Source organism: Mytilus edulis, chromosome 3, assembly GCF_963676685.1.
Source record: "Mytilus edulis chromosome 3, xbMytEdul2.2, whole genome shotgun sequence".
Lineage (NCBI taxonomy): Eukaryota > Metazoa > Mollusca > Bivalvia > Mytilida > Mytilidae > Mytilus > Mytilus edulis.
This window is the reverse complement of record NC_092346.1, coordinates 10,249,984-10,269,470: the sequence shown is the minus strand read 5'-3', so window position 1 is coordinate 10,269,470 and position 19,487 is coordinate 10,249,984. Positions and strand designations below refer to the sequence as shown.

At 32.5% G+C, this 19,487-nt stretch overlaps 1 protein-coding gene across 2 annotated transcripts in view; it reads left to right on the top strand.

Annotated features, from left to right (window-relative positions):
• The window catches only part of LOC139515786 (fermitin family homolog 2-like), a 34,993-nt gene that overhangs the window by 4,358 nt on the left and 11,148 nt on the right, over window positions 1-19,487 (top strand). For both annotated transcript variants that reach the window (XM_071305478.1, XM_071305479.1), the window contains 4 exons: window positions 1,188-1,421; window positions 2,772-2,986; window positions 4,236-4,459; window positions 14,803-14,905. In XM_071305478.1, the coding sequence (XP_071161579.1) occupies window positions 1,188-1,421; window positions 2,772-2,986; window positions 4,236-4,459; window positions 14,803-14,905 (776 nt within the window). The remainder of the gene's footprint in view (window positions 1-1,187; window positions 1,422-2,771; window positions 2,987-4,235; window positions 4,460-14,802; window positions 14,906-19,487) is intronic.

Below are 19,487 nucleotides of genomic sequence, written 5' to 3'. Positions count from 1 at the left end.
AATGCAGTTAAAGAACCCTGATGTCCAAGGATGGTATTCATCTTCAAAGGAGACTTGTTCTCTGTAAGATAGATGTCTAATAAGCAGCAAACATACAGTGCCACATCTGCAATCTCATTTAATTTTTCAATACACAAATTTGCATGATTGTTTTTCCATGTACAATGGATTATGAATGTATATTAACCCCCCAAAAAATCATAGGGCATGAAAGGGAGTAATAAAATTTGAAGTCAGACTTAGAAAACTTGACACTGTCCGGTAAAAAATGAATATATACTAAAAAGACAAACAACTAATATTCTATAAAAAGTTAAGTAAATTGTGTGCACATAATACATGTAAAGTTTAGTAAATTGTGTGCACATAATACATGTAAAGTTTAGTAAATTGTGTGCACATAATACATGTAAAGTTTAGTAAATTGTGTGCACATAATACATGTAATAAAAGGACAGATGAAACTTATCTGATTTGAAAGATAATATTTACATATTTATTTTAAATTTATAGATAAACATTTGCACTGGAATCTTGTTTTGGTGTCTTCGAATAAGTCCATACAGGTGTCAAAGACATGATTCATTCATTCTTGCAGCCTGCCTTAGATTATAGTTGCATTTGAATCATGTAAAAATGTTTTGAATGTTCACTTAGTTGATGATTTAATGTGCTGCAATTCAAGTTTTGTGTTTATTGATAATATAAAGATATTAGAAAAAAAGTTGTTTGCAAGCAGCAACTGCACTATCATGACTAGCCATGTACTCAGATGTTGGTTTTATTTTGGTCAATTGTCCTTAGTATGAATTGACCACAAAACTAGCATGACTAGACAAGACTTTATGGTATTCCAACCTACCCACTGTTACTACTGTACATGTAATGGATGTAAGGTTTGTTTCATTTGTATAATCAGAAAACTATTAATATATGATAATTTTACAAAATATGAGAAAGAGCAATAAATTAACATCAGTGGACTGACTGCTCATGAAATAACTTGGAAGAGTCACAATCAAAGCCAAAGCAGAGTGTAATGTTCCATATTTATGTGCAAACCATATATAGTAATAATTCAATTTTCATTAAGTTGTAAATAAGAAAGTATATGATATTAGATGCCAAAGTGTGTATATGTAATTGTTTAAATAAATTTTGAACATTTACCAAATTATATTTTACAGATATTGCTATGGACTGGTCAGATCATGCCCTCTGGTGGCCAGATAAAAATGTGTGGTTATCCAGACCTCGTACCACATTAGATCAATACGGAGTAGGAGCCGATGCCCGCCTTTTATTCACACCTATGCACAAAGTACTGAAAGTACAAATCCCAGATTTACAAATCCTGGAGCTGAGAATGGACTTTTCATGTAAAGTTTTCTCCGCTGTGGTTCAGCTCTGTAAAGAATTAGGTAATTATCGTTTATCGTACAGTATGATAATGGATTACTATGATCACCGGCCAAAAACAATAATTGCTTCATACTTCCCGAATAGTTCTGGCATAGTTGAAGTGTATTAAAAACAAACATTGGCTTTTACCAGTTAATATTAAGATTGAGACTGGGTTAATAGCTAATTAATCCCAATACACTCGCTGTACATTTACCTACTAAAGTTGAAATGAAATGCACAGTAGTGAGCTCGAGGTATTAGATATAGGAAGATGTGGTATGAGTGCCAATGAGACAACTCTCCATCTAAGTAACAATTTCCAGGTATTATGTACAAAGTAATTCTGTAAAAAAATTCACTGTTGCTGATGTTTGGTAAATACATCTTTGCTGGAAACTCTGAGAATGATACGCAACAGATTCAGGTGAAAGCGTATATGGTGGAAAGGAAAAAAAATTGGCATCATATTATCATGAAATATATGCCTGCTGCTGTCGAGAAAAATATATTGAAAAAAGAGATTGTTGTCAATTTACAGTAAGCAATGACCAATTCAGATGGGGGCATTCAGAGGATGTACATCCCTTTGATAGAAAAAAAAACACATTTTTGGCATCAAATGATCTTGATGTATATTATGATGGACAACTAACCCATTTTTTCATCAATCAAAGTAGGGATATTCTCTTGGTAGTAATAGTATGATTTTGAACCATGTCATGTTAAATAAAATGATCAAGTGATTTTTCCAAACAAACCAATTTATATAAATAATTGGCACAATGAGTGATGAATAACGTTAACTGATTCAACTTGTGTGTAATAAATGTTGCCGTACTTTCTGAAATTATGCCTGTGCTAAAAATATCATCATCAAGGATGTCATGATTTCAAAGAATCTGATGCATTTCAAGTCTTCATTAGATTCTTTATGTACTGCTTAGTCACTTCTTACTAAACTGGGAGAGGCGTGAGACTTATTTTATATTATATACATTTGGGAGAGTTCACATGTACTTTGAACATATAGAACATTTTTACAATTAGATTTTAAGGTTATTGTCCTCATTCAACAAAAAATAAAATCATAGAAGAAGAATTTATTTTATTCTATGTGTGAGGTTGGGGTAGATTTTCCCCATAATATTAAAAATTTAAAAAAGACTTACATAAGAAAAAGAAATATGGAAAACTGGATGGAGATGACTTTGTTATGGTCATTGTATTTAGAAATTGTTGAGGGAAATATTGCATTGCTTTTATTTTGTCAATTTTGCACGTATTTGAATATGCAATTGTAATCAACTCATCTAAATAGGGAATCATAGTTTTAACAAACCACACAACATCTATTATTAAAATTTCAGGCATAAGACATTCAGAAGAAATGTCTGTAATGAAATATATGGATAAGGATGATTTAAAAAAGAATATAAAAGAGAATTTAAACCATAAGAAAAAGAAACAAGGATCGACAGAAAACCTGGGTGTAAATGGCAATGGAGTACAGTATCATTCTCCTTCTGGGAGCATGGAAAGACTGAGTCCATTCAGCAGAAGTCCTGCTGGACCCTCACCTACAGTAAGTATTTTCCCTCAGGGAGCAATAGAGAGACTTGAGTCCATTCAGTAGGAGTCCTGCTGGACCCTCACCTAGATTAAGTATTCATTGAGCATATAGAGACTGAGTCCAAACAGTTGAAGTCCTGCAGAGCATTTTATATATTTAATAAAATTTAACTGTTGAGTGGATTAAAATGGTATTGCAGGAGCTTTGGTGGTGGAATCTGTTTCTCTAATGATTTCTGACGATATGCAGACTATCCTTCTTTTCAAACAATTTGCAAGAAGTTGTGTTCATTCTTCATGACATCATCAGACATGGTTGCCTTTTTTCATGACATCACAATAGGAATTTCAGAGGAAAGCAAGAAAATTTTACATCATAATGAAAATTTTGACCAATGAAGAACTGAGATCAAACTAATCACATGTCGATTAAATAAAAAATAATCAACAGGTCAAGAAGGAGATAATTTAGAGAAAATCTTATTTAGATGGACATTTTTTTAATGTAGTAAATGTTCTCAACTAGAGATATTTCATCATAATTGAAATAATTATAGATTATCGTTGATCATCTCAACGAGATTGATTTTCTCGCTTGAGCTGGTACAGCGAAAGTGAGAAAAGCAATCGAGTTGAGATGACCAATGATAATCTGTTTATCACTATTTTACCTATGACGACGTTGTCAATTTCATGTCAATTTCGTTAGCAACGCCACGTGGTCTCCTTAGTTTCTAGCGATAATTTTCCATCTCAAGCGAGAAGCATGATATGAAAATTATCACAAAAAAAGATCAAAAGAAAAATGCACAAAATAGCAATAATACAGTTTTATGCATAACTCTGGTTATTATATTCTTTAAAAGTTCAGAAAGATGCCATTTAAGGTCAGCTGCTGTCTATAAATATATATGTTATTGTTACTGCATACTTATACAAGGAGATGTTATTTGAGGTCAGCAGCACCTTTTACCTGATCTATGTCAGATGAAAATCGACCTTATGCAAGTACATATTTACATGTATATTGATAAGAACTTGATTGATTTTGGAACCTTCAAATACAAAAATAAAGATACTTGTTGGTATGATTTGTATAAGGTTTTTACATAATGTATATCGCATCAATTCTCAAACAGTTACAGACTTTGCAAAGAGATTTTTTCCCACCCTATATAAGTAAACAGATCAACTGATAATCATTTGCATAAGGTCTATTTCTATTCTATGCAGCTCATATGTAATTGTTTTCCCTTTTGCAGAACACTATCGGAAGAACACCAGGATATAATGCTAATAACTCAGTTTCACCTTACAATACATTAAATGCTAATGGAACGTTATCCCCAGGATCTATGTACAGTTTATCATTTGAAAGTGTCATGGAAAATGCCCTAGCGAATAGTCCACAGATCAGTGTCAAGGAGGCCGCACAGTACTTACAAAAACCAAAAAATCTGATTGAGAAAGCAAGACAAAACTATGCGTAAGTAATCTTATTTAATGCAGAATTTCTCTTTCTGAAGACGCATGCAGAAAGTGTGTTGTATACATATAGCAGAGTTTACAAAACAATATCCTGGGTACGTATATTGTTGGTCGAGTTCCAATTATCAAGAATGTTGAACACATACATGAACTTCAAAATTAAATGTTCAAACAAGTGAAAAAAAATAACAGGCTTGACCTATGAACTAAGCAAAACCATGAATACATATCCATGAAAATAAAATGTTTCTTCTTTGCTGAATGATAATGGTATCCATGTAAAAAACATACAAAATCAAAAAGCCTTGAAAAAACTTTTTCCTCAATCTATGAAAATTGGTACCCAAGAAAATGAATGAATCTTCAGTACCTGATCGATTCCAAGAGTTCCATGTTGATATATTTTTGTAAAAAATTGGCAAAGTCTTGTTCTATTGATGTGCAGACATACTGTGTCTTTCTTACGAAGGGCTAATAAATCTATTGAATCTGAGGTAGATTTAGGAGTCTTCTCATCTGAGTCATTGTTATATAACCCTTTATTGGCCACTTTATTCTGCTTTTTGGCAAATTTTGATTCCTGAATGTCAATTGAAATTGGAAGAATTGCCAAAACAAAGATTTATATGCTGTGAGATGCACTTCTAAAATGCGCCATTTTACTACTTAAAGTGGTGAATCCCATTGGGAGTTGATAAGCCAGAGTTTTACACAGTACCTGTATCTAATTAGGTAAATACAGGTAATAAACACTCAGGTAATAGTTTATGGTGTGTCTAATTACCAGATAAATGAATTTAACTTAGTTTTACTGCATGTAATAACAAATTAATTGAAAGTTACAAAGGGAATCAAAAGACTTGTAAATGTGCTTGTTAAATAAAACTTTAGAATTTCTCTGTGTGTGGTAGATTGCCTGAATCTGAAAATTGACAAATGTTGGTCAATATATGCCTGAAGCAAATAATTCAATGCTATCTAAATGATTTCCATTTATTACATAATTTCAAAAAAATGGTGCTCTATGTATGTACATGATGTACCTTAGTACATGTATTGCAAATGAAGAAGCCAAAGGTTTCAAAACATTGCGGTGAGCTTCTTCAAATTTACACCCCAGAGACAACTTATTACAAATTTCTGAAATAGTCATGTACCTGTCAGTCATATTATGTAGTTCTATTATTGAAATTTTTGCCTAAATGTGATTTTTGCAAATACATGTACGGTACACGGAAACATTTGTGGTTGAAAAAATGAGCCTTTCTGGTAAAGTGTATCAGAAATTTGTTGAGGCAATACATGTACTTTAATAGAGGTTTTCTATTGGCTGTCGCATGCACACATATTACCAAGAATCAAGCTGTGTTCCAAAGAATTATGTTTTGTGATTGAATTCTCCATAACTATCTGTTAATAAATGGAATATGAATTCTTTAAATATTTACACTTATAACTTAAGTGGATGTTGTAATAACCCCCTGCCCACTCTAAAATCTTACCTCAATTTTTGATAAAGAGATTTATACATTTTCCCAAGTATTTTGTTGAAAGATCGATTGGTTGTTGGTGGTTACATCCAGTGTCAAATATTTCATGCATGTTCAGGACAAGAACAAATTGAACAATGAATACAATAATATAAAAAAGAAGATGTGGTATGATTGCCAATGAGACAACTATCCACAAAAGACCAAAATGAAACAGACAATAACAACTATAGGTCACCGTACGGCCTTCAACAATGAGCAAAGCCCATACCGCATAGTCAGCTATAAAAGGCCCTGATAAGACAATAAAAAACAATTCAATAAGTAGGTCCTGTAATAGAGGATGTGTCATGAAGTTTGGGGGAATTTTGACTGCCTATGTAAAATTAGGTATAGAAGTCTTGCCTTGTAACACACATCCTATGGACGGTCTGACCCATTAACAAATTTTTACAAGGGTTCTCTAAGAGAGTTGGGTAATATCTTAACACAAGGCATTAGATTTAACATCCCCATTCTGCCAGTCATGGCTGTCTTTTTGTATGACCAGCACAGCCAAACAGGCATCATACTTATTTGGCTGGGTTTTACTGCTGGTCAGAAAAAGACCAAAGTGACCATATTTCTATCCCCCAGTCACCCTTCAGGGAGACAGAAAAAGAAATGACATGTCCACTTCATAGGGTGGACAGAGAAAAACTTCTAGAAGTTTTGCCAACTTTGAGCCAACTCCCACTGTGAAGACTCCTGATTGGTTGGAAATGACATAATCTATTTGAGTAGTACATTACATTTTGTACTTATAACAGTTTAGGTATGTTTGTATTTCCTGAAAGCAATCAAAACATTTCTACATGTCTGATTACATGTTTTCTATGCAATTCTGTTTTTGTGTTCAAAAGCTGGAACTGTAATAGATAATGTTTGTGATTGTGTATATACTGACGGGAACTTATCTGATATGATTATGTAACCATATGTTTTGATAAGAAATTCTGACATTACTTGGCTATCTTAGTCTGGTTGAAGTAAATCATGTACTGGTTTATAAGACAAAATAGTGCGACTTTATCTGACAAGTATTATTAAATGTTTATTTGAACCTCTGGGGATGAACATATATTAAATTTCAAATTAAATTACAGATGGAAAAATGAATTTGTAAATATGTGAAAATATTTTCTAAATGTCATCAGTTTCTCGTCAAACTTTACTTGTCATGGTTAACCATTGGCAAGCCAGTCTAGACCTAATAGTAGAGGACATGATTTTCTACTTATAAACATTTTTTAGCTCACCTGGCCTGAAGGGCCAAGTGAGCTTTTCCCATCACTTGGCGTCCGGCGTCCGTCGTCGTCGTCCGTCGTCTGTCGTCCGTCGTCGTCCGGCGTCCGGCGTCCGGCGTCGTTAACTTTTACAAAAATCTTCTCCTCTGAAACTACTGGGCCAAATTAAACCAAACTTGGCCACAATCATCATTGGGGTATCTAGTTTAAAAAATGTGTGGCGTGACCCGGCCAACCAACCAAGATGGCCACCATGGCTAAAAATAGAACATAGGGGTAAAATGCAGTTTTTGGCTTATAACTCAAAAACCGAAGCATTTAGAGCAAATCTGACATGGGGTAAAATTGTTTATCAGGTCAAGATCTATCTGCCCTCAAATTTTCAGATGAATCCGACAACCCGTTATTGGGTTGCTGCCCCTGAACTGGTAATTTTAGGGAATTTTTGCTGTTTTTGGCTATTATCTTGAATATTATTATAAATAGAGATAAACTGTAGACAGCAATAATGTTCAGCAAAGTAAGATTTACAAATAAGTCAACATGACCAAAATGGTCAGTTGACCCCTTTAGGAGTTATTGACCTTTATAGTCAATTTTTAACCATTTTTCGTAAATCTTAGTAATCTTTTACAAAAATCTTCCCCTCTGAAACTACTGGGCCAAATTAATCCATACTTGGCCACAATCATCTTTGGGATATCTTGTTTAAAAAATGTGTGGCGTGACCCGGCCAACCAACCAAGATGGCCGCCATGGCTAAAAATAGAACATAGGGGTAAAATGCAGTTTTTGGCTTATAACTCAAAAACCGAAGCATTTAGAGCAAATCTGACAGCGGTTAAAGTGTCTATCAGGTCAAGATCTACCTATCCTGAAATTTTCAGATGAATCGGATAACCTGTTGTTGGGTTGCTGCCCCTGAATTGGTAATTTTAAGGAAATTTTGCTGTTTTTGGTTATTATCTTGAATATTATTATAGATAGAGATAAACGGTAAACAACATTAATGTTCAGCAAAGTAAGATTTACAAATAAGTCAGCATGACCAAAATGGTCAGTTGACCCCTGAAGGAGTTATTGCCCTTTATAGTCAATTTTTAACCATTTTTTCGTAAATCTTAGTAATCTTTTACAAAAATCTTCTTCTCTGAAACTACTGGGCCAAATTAAACTAAGCTTTGCCACAATCATCATTGGGGTAATTTGTTTAAAAAATGTGTGGTGTGACCTGGCCAATCAACCAAAATGGCTGCCACGGCTAATAATAGAACAAAGGTGTAAAATGCAGTTTTTGGCTTATAACTCAAAAACCGAAGCATTAAGAGAAAATCTGACAGGGTTTAATTGTTTATCAGGTCAAGATCTATCTGCCCTGATGTTTTCACATGGATCGGACAACCCGTTGTTAGGTTACTGTCCTTAATTGGTAATTTTAAGGAAATTTTGCCGTTTTTTGTTATTATCTTGAATATTATTATAGATAGAGATAAACTGTATACAGCAATAACGTTCAGCAAAATAAGATCTACAAATAAGTTTACATGACCAAAATAGTCAACTGACCCCTTAAGGAGTTATTGCCCTTTATAGTTAATTTTTAACATTTTTCATAAATTTTTGTAAATTTGTAGAAAATATTTTCCACTGTAATTACTGGGCCAAGTTCATTATAGACAAGAGATATTTGTAGCAACAAGAATGTTCAGTAAAGTAAGATCTACAAACACATCACTATCACCAAAACACAATTATGTCATGAATTTATCTATGTCCATTATTTAATATGCACAAGACCAAGGTGAGCGACACAGGCTCTTTAGAGCCTCTAGTTAAAAGACACTTTTGAATAACTCTGGGTTAACAAAGTATCGGAATTACTTAAAATTTAATACCAAGCATTTTTAAGAAGAAACTTCAAAGAATATATTTTAGTTGCCTTAAGAACAGGAAATTGTAGGACCAAACCCTGACTACTTGTTTTTAACTGCTCATTAACACTGGTCATCTTATATAAGTTCAGTTCTTAATTTTAGCTGCAATTGCTATAAATGTCTGAAGGCTTGCTAGCCAATGAAAAATCACCCAATTATTTATTCTGAATTAGCTCTGGGTTTACCTATCTCAATAACATAAAGCTACTAGTTAATTGGCTCAGTCTCTTCATAGACCGCTAATCAGAATCCTCGAATTGTGACTGACACACTTTATTAGTTAAAAAACTCCAAGCCCTCAGGAATAGGGGAGATCTATTACAGAATTATTTCTGTTATGATCAACTCAAAAAACATTTAAAAGTACAGAATAACAAATATATTATATAATGTGTAGGAGATAAGAACATCACATTGTTAAAGTTGCTAACTGTTGTCATACATGTGTTTCTAGTTACTGTCTTAAAGTGTTGATTGGCAGTATTATAAAGGCACTTGGTAACAAGAATTTGGTATCTTTTTATGCATAATTTGTAATAACAGTATTTTGAGAAAGCTCTTCCAAAAAATATTTTGGCTTGTTAAGTAACGAAATGCATTGATTTGTCATGCAAAAACAAACAGCAATTCTCCAGCACCTTTATGCTATATACATGTTTTGTCAAATTGAGGGGATATGAGGCCATAGTTACATTAAATAATTCAAAAGATTTTTTTATTTGAAAATGAACCTTATATACATATTTCTATAAACAAGAAAATTAGGAAAGACATTTTGTTGAAATATTTGTAATGCCATTTCTGTACACCACAGATTGACCTTTCAATGTTTGTCACATCAAGTGTCGCTTTAGTAGCATATACATATGGTCAGTTGTCTCGGGGGACAAGTAGCTAATGACAGTGTTAAATGAACACTTTCGTCAGGAGACTAGTAGAACATTGTCCATATTAAGTGACCAAGTGGACAATTTAATTCAATAACTGAATAAAGTCTGTTTAGAGAGATAAAAATATCAGCAATTGAGAAAACAACTGTGAACTCTGATGTATTGGAGAATTGTTCACATGTCAATTATTCTTTTTGTAACAGAAAAGCACCTTTACTATCATAGTCCCTACATCTGTTAGAGTTAATTATAAAATCAACAGTAGTTAATGTAACATAGTTTTGGTTTTTAAATTACATTAATAACAGCTTTATGTACATGTCCCTAAGCCAAGCACTTGTAATGCAGTACTAGTATAAGTCAAATTTCTGTCTGCCATATTTGTTTTTTTATTCATAACTGTAAAAATTAATCAGGTAGTGTGTTTTCTTCATTGATTTACCACTTAGGGACGACATCAAAAGATCGATGTAGGATAAAAAAACTTAAATCAAATAGTTTGGGGGTGGGGGCGGGGGGTTAAAATTCTGCAAGTTTGTATATCTAAAATCGTTTTTTACATATATCCCTATTGGTAAATCAATTTTTCCCAACTTAAGTTAAGAGGAGGGTGGGGGGTCAGTGAAAAAACTATGTGAATTAAGTTTTTTATCCTACATTGAACTTTTGATGTCGTCCCTTAGGCACTACATTAAGCAGTGATATTGTTGGCTTTTTTCAAAACTACCTCTACCCTTTTTTATTGGGAAAATATGCATCATTTTTATCAAATTGGGAAATTTATTATGAAAGATGAATTTGACTGGAACTTCAATTTGCAGACCCCCTTTTGAGAGGTAAACCCTCATTTAAAATTAGACCCCTTATTGTCAGTGATGATACATAAATAGACCATCAAATCTGCACTTATAGACATTTTAGGCATGAAAATGGTTTAAATTAGTGTTTTTAAGCTTGTATTCATGCACAATTACTACTGAGACTGCACTGTTTGGGGAAAAAGTTGTCTCTTTGGGAATAATTTTAAGCCATTTTTTAGCTTTTCCCATCACTTGGCGTCCGTCGTTGTCGTCCGTCGTTGTCGTCCGTCGTCGTTAACTTTTACAAAAATCTTCTCTGAAACTACTGGGCCAAATTAAACCAAACTTGGCCACAATCATCATTGGGGTATCTAGTTTAAAAAATGTGTGGCGTGACCAGGCTAACCAACCAAGATGGCCGCCATGGCAAAAAATAGAACATAGGGGTAAAATGCAGTTTTTGGCTTATAACTCAAAAACCAAAGCATTTAGAGCAAATCTGACATGGGGGTAAAATTGTTAATCAGGTCAAAATCTATCTGCCCTCAAATTTTCAAATGAATCCGACAACCCGTTATTGGGTTGCTGCCCCTGAACTGGTAATTTTAGGGAATTTTTGCTGTTTTTGGCTATTATCTTGAATATTATTATAGATAGAGATAAACTGTAAACAGCAATAATGTTCAGCAAAATAAGATTTACAAGACCAAAATGGTCAGTTGACCCCTTTAGGAGTCATTGCCCTTTATAGTCAATTTTTAACCATTTTTCGTAAATCTTAGTAATCTTTTACAAAAATCTTCTCCTCTGAAACTACTGGACCAAATTAATCCAAACTTAGCCACAATCATCTTTGGGATATCTAGTTTAAAAAATGTGTGGCGTGACCTGGCTAACCAACCAAGATGGCCGCCATGGCTAAAAATAGAACATAGGGGTAAAATACAGTTTTTGGCTTATAACTCAAAAACCAAAGCATTAAGAGCAAATCTGACTGCATCAAAAGTGTTTATCAGGTGAAGATCTATCTGTCCTGAAATTTTCAGATGAATCGGACCACCTGTTGTTGGGTTGCTGCCCCTGAATTGGTAATTTTAAGGAAATTTTGCTGTTTTTGGTTATTATCTTGAATATTATTATAGATAGAGATAAACTGTAAACAGCAATAATGTTCAGCAAAGTAAGATTTACAAATAAGTCAGCATGACCAAAATGGTCAGTTGACCCCTGAAGGAGTTATTGCCCTTTATAGTCAATTTTTAACAATTTTTTCGTAAATCTTAGTAATCTTTTACAAAAATCTTCTTCTCTGAAACTACTGGGCCAAATTAAACTTAACTTGGCCACAATCATCATAGGGGTAACTTGTTTAAAAATGTGTGGCGTGACCCGGACAACCATACAAGATGGCCGCCATGGCTAAAAATAGAACATAGGGGTAAAATACAGTTTTTGGCTTATAACTCAAAAACCAAAGCATTTAGAGCAAATCTGACGTGGGTAAAATTGTTGATCAGGTCAAGATCTATCTGCCCTCACATTTTCAGATGAATCTGACAACCCGTTGTTGGGTTGCTGCCCCTGAATTGATAATTTTAAGGAAATTTTACTGTTTTTGGTTATTATCTTGAATATTATTATAGATAGAGATAAACTGTTAACAGCAATAATGTTCAGCAAAGTAAGATTTACAAATAAGTGAACTTGACCGAAATGGTCAGTTGACCCCTTTAGGAGTTATTGCCCTTTATAGTCAATTTTTAACCATTTTTCGTAAATCTTAGTAATCTTTTACAAAAATCTTCTCCTCTGAATCTACTGGGCCAAATTAATCCAAACTTGGCCACAATCATCTTTGGGGTATATAGTTTAAAAAATGTGTCCAGTGACCCGGCCATCCAACCAAGATGGCTGCCATGGCTAAAAATAAAACATAGGGGTAAAATGCAGTTTTTGGCTTATAACTCAAAAACCAAAGCATTTAGAGCAAATCTGACATGGGTTAAATTGTTTATCAGGTCAAAATCTATCTGCCCTGAAATTTTCGGATGAATCGGACAACCCGTTGTTGGGTTGCTGCCCCTAAATTGGTAATTTTAAGGAAATTTTACTGTTTTGGGTTATTATCTTGAATATTATTATAGATAGAAATAAACTTTAAACAGCAATAATGTACAGCAAAGTAAGATTTACAAATAAGTCAACAAGACCAAAATGGTCAATTGACCCCCTAAGGAGTTATTGTCCTTTATAGTCAATTTTTAACAATTTTCATAAAATTGGTAAATTTTTACAAACATTTTTTACTGAAACTACTGGGCCAAGTTCATTGTAGATAGAGATAATTGTAAGCAGCAAGAATGTTCAGTAAAGTAAGATGTACAAACACATTATCATCACCAAAACACAATTTTGTTATGAATAATCTTCTTCCTTTGTTTAATATTCACATAGACCAAGGTGAGCGACACAGGCTCTTTAGAGTCTCTAGTTTTTCAAATTGGGATTTTTCTTGAGGGGTAAAAGCCTTTATCCTCCATTAATTTAAGGCAAACAATATCACTGTTAAGGTACAAGGGTCTTCAAATTGTTGAAGGCTGTACAATGACCCTTTAATATTGGTCATTTGGTCCCCCTTCCTTCCTTACAAGGATGTCTATTTTGATTAATTTTGTCATCTAATAAATATCCATCAAGATGTGGGATGGCATTATAGTGGTAAAAGCTATGGTTCACAAACAATATACAAATTACCATACATCCATGTGATCATAACTTAGGAGTAATTCAAATGATATTTTGTGAATATTCTGTTGATATTCATTTAATGACAATACAGTTTTCACAATTACATAAATTTTTGTCGGAAATATACCTCAAAGGATTCATTTAAAATTCAAAACATTGATGAAATTAGATATAGCTGTTTTCTTCTCTATATTGACGGGTTGTTGTCTCCTTGACACATTCCCCATTTCCATTCTCAAATTTATATTGATAACTTTTAAGATAAACTCTACAATTGTGCCTATGTTTTGCACCATTTCTTTAGTTTTTGTTCCCGAAACATACTTACGAGATGACCTTGACTTTTATTTTACATGTATTTCATATTATGTAATACAAAAATGTCATTCAGATTTACATCCGAGCCAAATTAAGTAGAAATATGATATTAGTATTCATAACTGAAATTGATCTAACTATTCTGGGGAATAATGAATGTAACGCACGTCAAAATCTTGTTACATAATGCTATCACCTCCCAAAATTCCTCACGATCAATAAATATGTTGGTGTGACAGATTGAGTTTAAAAAAACATGTTGGTTGTAGATTAATCTGCAGCTATGTGCAGTGACTGGTAAAATTACCGATTTTACATGCATCATGAAATTAGTACTTTGAATCGGCAGGGTATTACATATATGATAATGAGGCCTTTTGTCCCTGCAGATGAGATCTGATAGGGTGTAGACATGGTTATAAAAAAAATAGTTACTGTATATAGTATTTTTATTTAAAGGTTACACAATGGTCCTACTGTAATAAGATGTAAAGTCTATGATTGGACATTAATGTATATTTGTATGTCTTGCACAGCTATATAGATACATGAATACCCTCAGCAAGAGTGTTACTTTTAACTTCATTGTCTTGAGTTAACCTAAAATGTAGATTTGTATTTATATGCTAAAATACTCATATCACGTAGATCTTTATTTTGTACCTACAAAATACTTATCTTATTAATCGAGCATTTTTTTAAAATTAGGTCAAATTAATGCCGTATACAGGTCGTCTGAAACATGAAAAAATGATTTGTGAAGTGTTCTATTACATGAATAGAGCATGTCATATTCCAAACTGAACATGAACAAGTCCTCTTTCTCACAATTTTTTTTTTTTAGATAAATATAAAATATTTTATTTCTATTACAGATGGTTAGACTCATCCAAATCGCTGATGGAACAGGGTGTGAGAGAAAATGAATTTGTTGTCGTCAAGTTTAAATACTTCTCATTCTATGACCTGAATCCTAAGGTAAGATTGAATCTCATACCTGTGGCTTTTGTGGTCAAGACTGATTGTCCTCAGCGTCACAGCTGGTCTCGGGGGAAAACTTTCATTCAATAGAAAATACAAGGTTTGAGTACATTGTTTTCTTTGTATTCATTCATGAATTTACCTAGATTTGTAAAGAATAGTATCATACAGCTGGGCGTTGACTTCTGCATGGATATCTGTACTTAACATATTGATAGTGTAGATTAAGATTTCAAAAGAACACACTGTGTGGGAAAAAGCATAAAAATGAAAATTTAAATTGTATTCACATTATTTTGAATGGACAGGTCAATCTTTATGATTTGTGGTTCTCTGAAACTCTAAAATGAAATGAAAAACCAAACTATATGTCACAATCTACATATTTTGGAAAAAAAACAAGAAAATAAGGAATAAAGTGTCTTTATCCTGACAGGAAACCTCTGTTCATCTTGCAATTTAAGTAAGGTCCTCAATGTGCAGTTCAGGGGTTGAAGTCATACAACTTTTCTCAGTGCTCGGAGCACAAAAATCATGCTCGAAACATGAAATCGAGCATTTTGATTGGTTGATTCTTGAGTCTGAGTACAAAAATCGTGCTCAAAAGTTTTATGACCGCATGGCCAGGCTTCACTTGAAATTCAAGATAGCTCATATAACAGTTTTAATTAAATTTGGAATAGAACTATGGCACACATATTAAGGGTAAAGCAAATTAAAGTCACCTTAAATATTTGGCCATTTTTTGCCTTGACCAATTAAGAAACAATAGCAAAATTTTAGACAACAAGATAACTTGGTAAGATATAACGTTAGATGTTCTCTTTTTTCCCATTCTTCTTGTTGTGTAGTTGTTTTATAGGCAATGACATTGTATATTTATGAAGTATGCTTAATGATGAAAATGCATTGAATTGAACATCCTGGTAATTTTTTCCCTCTAAAATACATTCTCTTCCAAGAATTCAGATGAATCAGCATTTTTCATCTGTAATTATAAATAAATTGTACTTTTCTTAGGTATAAAAATCACTGATTGATGGTTGCAAATGTTTTCATCATCATATACAATGAAACTGTAAATATAAATTTAGAAGCAGACGCGTTTTCAATGCTATAAATTGTTTCTGTAACAGAAGCTACCGCCATTTCATCACATAGTTAGCATACTTTGCTGGCATCATTTGAGATGTACGAAATCTTCAAGTCTCAACAATTCAGCGATCTACAGGTGTTTTTATAAAGCTGATCAATTAGACAGAATAATGAACTACATAGATGTACTTAATGGTTATGATATTAACAGATAAATATGTTAATAAGATGACTAATACGAGGATGTCTTAATTGTTCTTTAAAGATGTTGTTTTTCATTTATAAATATGCTCCACTAGTGTGTGGGGAGGAAATACTTGGCAAGGCTGTTGCAAAAGATTGGAGGAAGGCCAAGCCTCTACTTCAGCCTCGTAACATCCGCTCACAAGTTACGTTTCTGGAACTCATCGTACACTCATCTTTGGTTGTTTATGCTATAAATCAGACAATGTATATTTACTACCTAGGTAAAAACAAATACACAATTTATCATCAATTAACGAAGGAAGAAAAACAGGTGTCTCATGATCTAAAAATTTAAAACAAAATATCTTTTCGTACCTTTGCCTTAAGCTTAAAGAATAATAGCTACCTGAAATATCCTAGTAAAAGCTCTTAATGTTAAAAGTCATCTTTATTTTATATAATAGTGCAGCAAAATAAATTTGTAATACTTAAAGAAAGTTATAAAAATTGTTATACTTTGGTCATAAGCAAATACTTTAAAGATCTTGACTCATCTGTTCATCTCACACCAAATATTTGTAAAATTCTTTTATTAAAAAAAATAATCATAAATATTGAATTTGCTTCTGTACTCTTCATGATTATCTAATAATTTTTGGTTTAAAAATAATATACCAGATCTCGCATAACAGGTTTCTTATACTTGCATAATAGTTGAAATATCTGTTTGGAATATTCCTGCCCAGATATAAAGAAAAATTAAGGAATCACATGCATAACATTTGAGACGGGATCCACTGCTTTGCATGCATTTAAGACTGACAGTGACAGCCCCTGTCATTATCACAATAAAAATTGAAGGATATTTTGGGTATATATGTCAATGCTACTGCAGCAACCCAACAACAGTCAATTAAAGAATTTAAAATGACAATTTGAGGGCAACATAGTCTTCAGCACTAAACAATGACAGCTAGGTCAAGCCCTAATTAATCTTCTTGTCTAAAGACGTTAGGAATGAGTTAAACAAATAACACTGAAAAGAACTTCTATTAAAATATATTACTTATAATAGGACATATACGGTATCTATGAAGAATTTCATCAACAAAGATGAGAATATGATAACATATATAATTAATAATCATTGTCACTCATAATTGTGTATTCTGTATGTTTTAAATGGTTTAAAGGTATTTACCTTTCTCTTACAATAAAGATCATTGACAAGAAAATGTTTGTAGAATGTTACAAATAAACTTACAGGGAATGTATTCGGGTCAATTGATTTATACAAACAAGGTCCTTCTAAAATGAATAAAATGTCAATAGATGTCATCTGAACTAGACAATTAAAATCTCTTGTAATGATAATAAAATTAGAAAGTCTTTAGACTAGACAATTAAAATCCCTCTTAATGAAAATAAAATTAGAAAGTCTTAAAATTTTTATGAGTACAGGTTTCCTGTGGTATAGCCCTGGAGTTCAGAAATTAGTATAAAAGTTGTCAATAGATGCCCTTTAAATTAATAGACAATTGAAACCCCTCTTAATGAAATTGAAATTAGAATGTCTTTAAAATCTTTTTGAGTACAGGTTTCCTGCGGTATAGTCCTGGAGTTCAGAAATTAGTATAAAAGTTGTCAATAGATGTCCTCTAAATTAGACAATTGAAACCCCTCTTTATGAAAGTAAAATTCGAAAATCTTTAATTTTTTATGGGTACAGGTTTCCTGCAGTATAGTCCTAGACTTCAGAAATTAGTATAAAAGTTGTCAATTGATGTCCTTTGAATTAGACAATTGAAATCTTGTTTAATGAAAATAAAATAGGAAAATACAATTAGAAAATCTATAAAAGTATAATTCCTGAAGACAAGTTGAGTCCTGGAGTTCAGAAATAAGTATAAAAGTTATCAATAGATGGCCTTTGAAATAGACAATTGTAGTCCAGCTTAATGAAATAAAATTAAAAAAATCTAGTACAAGTTCTTATGTTATAATCCTGGAGTTGAGATATGAGTATAAAAGTTGTATAAAGACCTAGATAATAGACATGATAGAAGTCAGCATCAGGTCAGGGGGATTAAACCTCTTCAGGTCTTTCTATAGTTCAGGAAGCTCAATGAATTAATTACTTTTATAGGAATATAATCCCCTATATTTGACTTCATACCACTTAGTTAATTAGTTCTTCATCAGGAATGATAACTGAGGCCAGGGCGATAACTTGTAATTAAATTTTAACCATGAAAAAAAATCTACCATGCCAATTTGCGAGGGCCTTCATGGGGTTTTTGATTATGTGATTACTTGGCCGTTTTTTTAATGATTATTTGATTACTAAGCCAAATATTTCATGATTATTTGATTACCTAGGACTGTATTTTTAGTTTATGATTATTTGATTACTAAAGATAAGCAAATATTTAATGATTATGTGATTATATTGGCAAAAAAATGGTGATTATGTTATTACTAGGACCCCCCCATGAGGGGCCTCATTTGCTAACAACAGTGCTAGGAGGTAGAAAAAATGTGTAAATGTATTTGTCTTTCAATAAACTGAATGAAGTGACCCAGTTTGAAATTTTTTATCAAAACTTAAATGTCTACAAAAATTAGGTTCTTAGCAAAGAATCTAATATTTCACACTTAAATTTCTCTCATCAAAGGCATATTGATATAGACTTTTTGAAATACAAGACTATCTTCCATTTACTTAAGCTTTTAGTGATCACCATTTCATTGAACCAAGTATAATAAGATTATAGGGTAGTAACTTATTTGATCTTAAATATGTATTGTACTCTTGTAAAACATATTGTAGTCCTTTAACCATCAAGATAGTTACTTATTTGGTCATGAAATATACATTCCTATAGTATTCTCAGAAAGTATATTGTTGTTTCTTCAACAATCAATAAAACTAAGGAATTTGAGAATAATAGCCTAATCTTATCTGTTTAATTACATCACTCTTCCTCACTATTGGGAGTCTGGTATACACAAAATATTGATTACCAAAAAATTGCTATGTCAGCTTAAAATTTACATTTTTTCAGGCAGCACTTATTTACTATATTACGTATTCATATGAAAGCTTAGGAATTTTACAACTTTTCTACAGGTATATTAAATACAACTTGTTGTTATTAATGTGTTTTACAGAATTTATTTCATTACAGTGAAGTTTTTAAATTCCTAGCCTTGTGTTCGAATAAACAAAATATTTAAATGAAAAAAGGCAGCAGTCGGTCAGTGGAAAGCCACAGGATGTCAAAAATTTAAATTAATT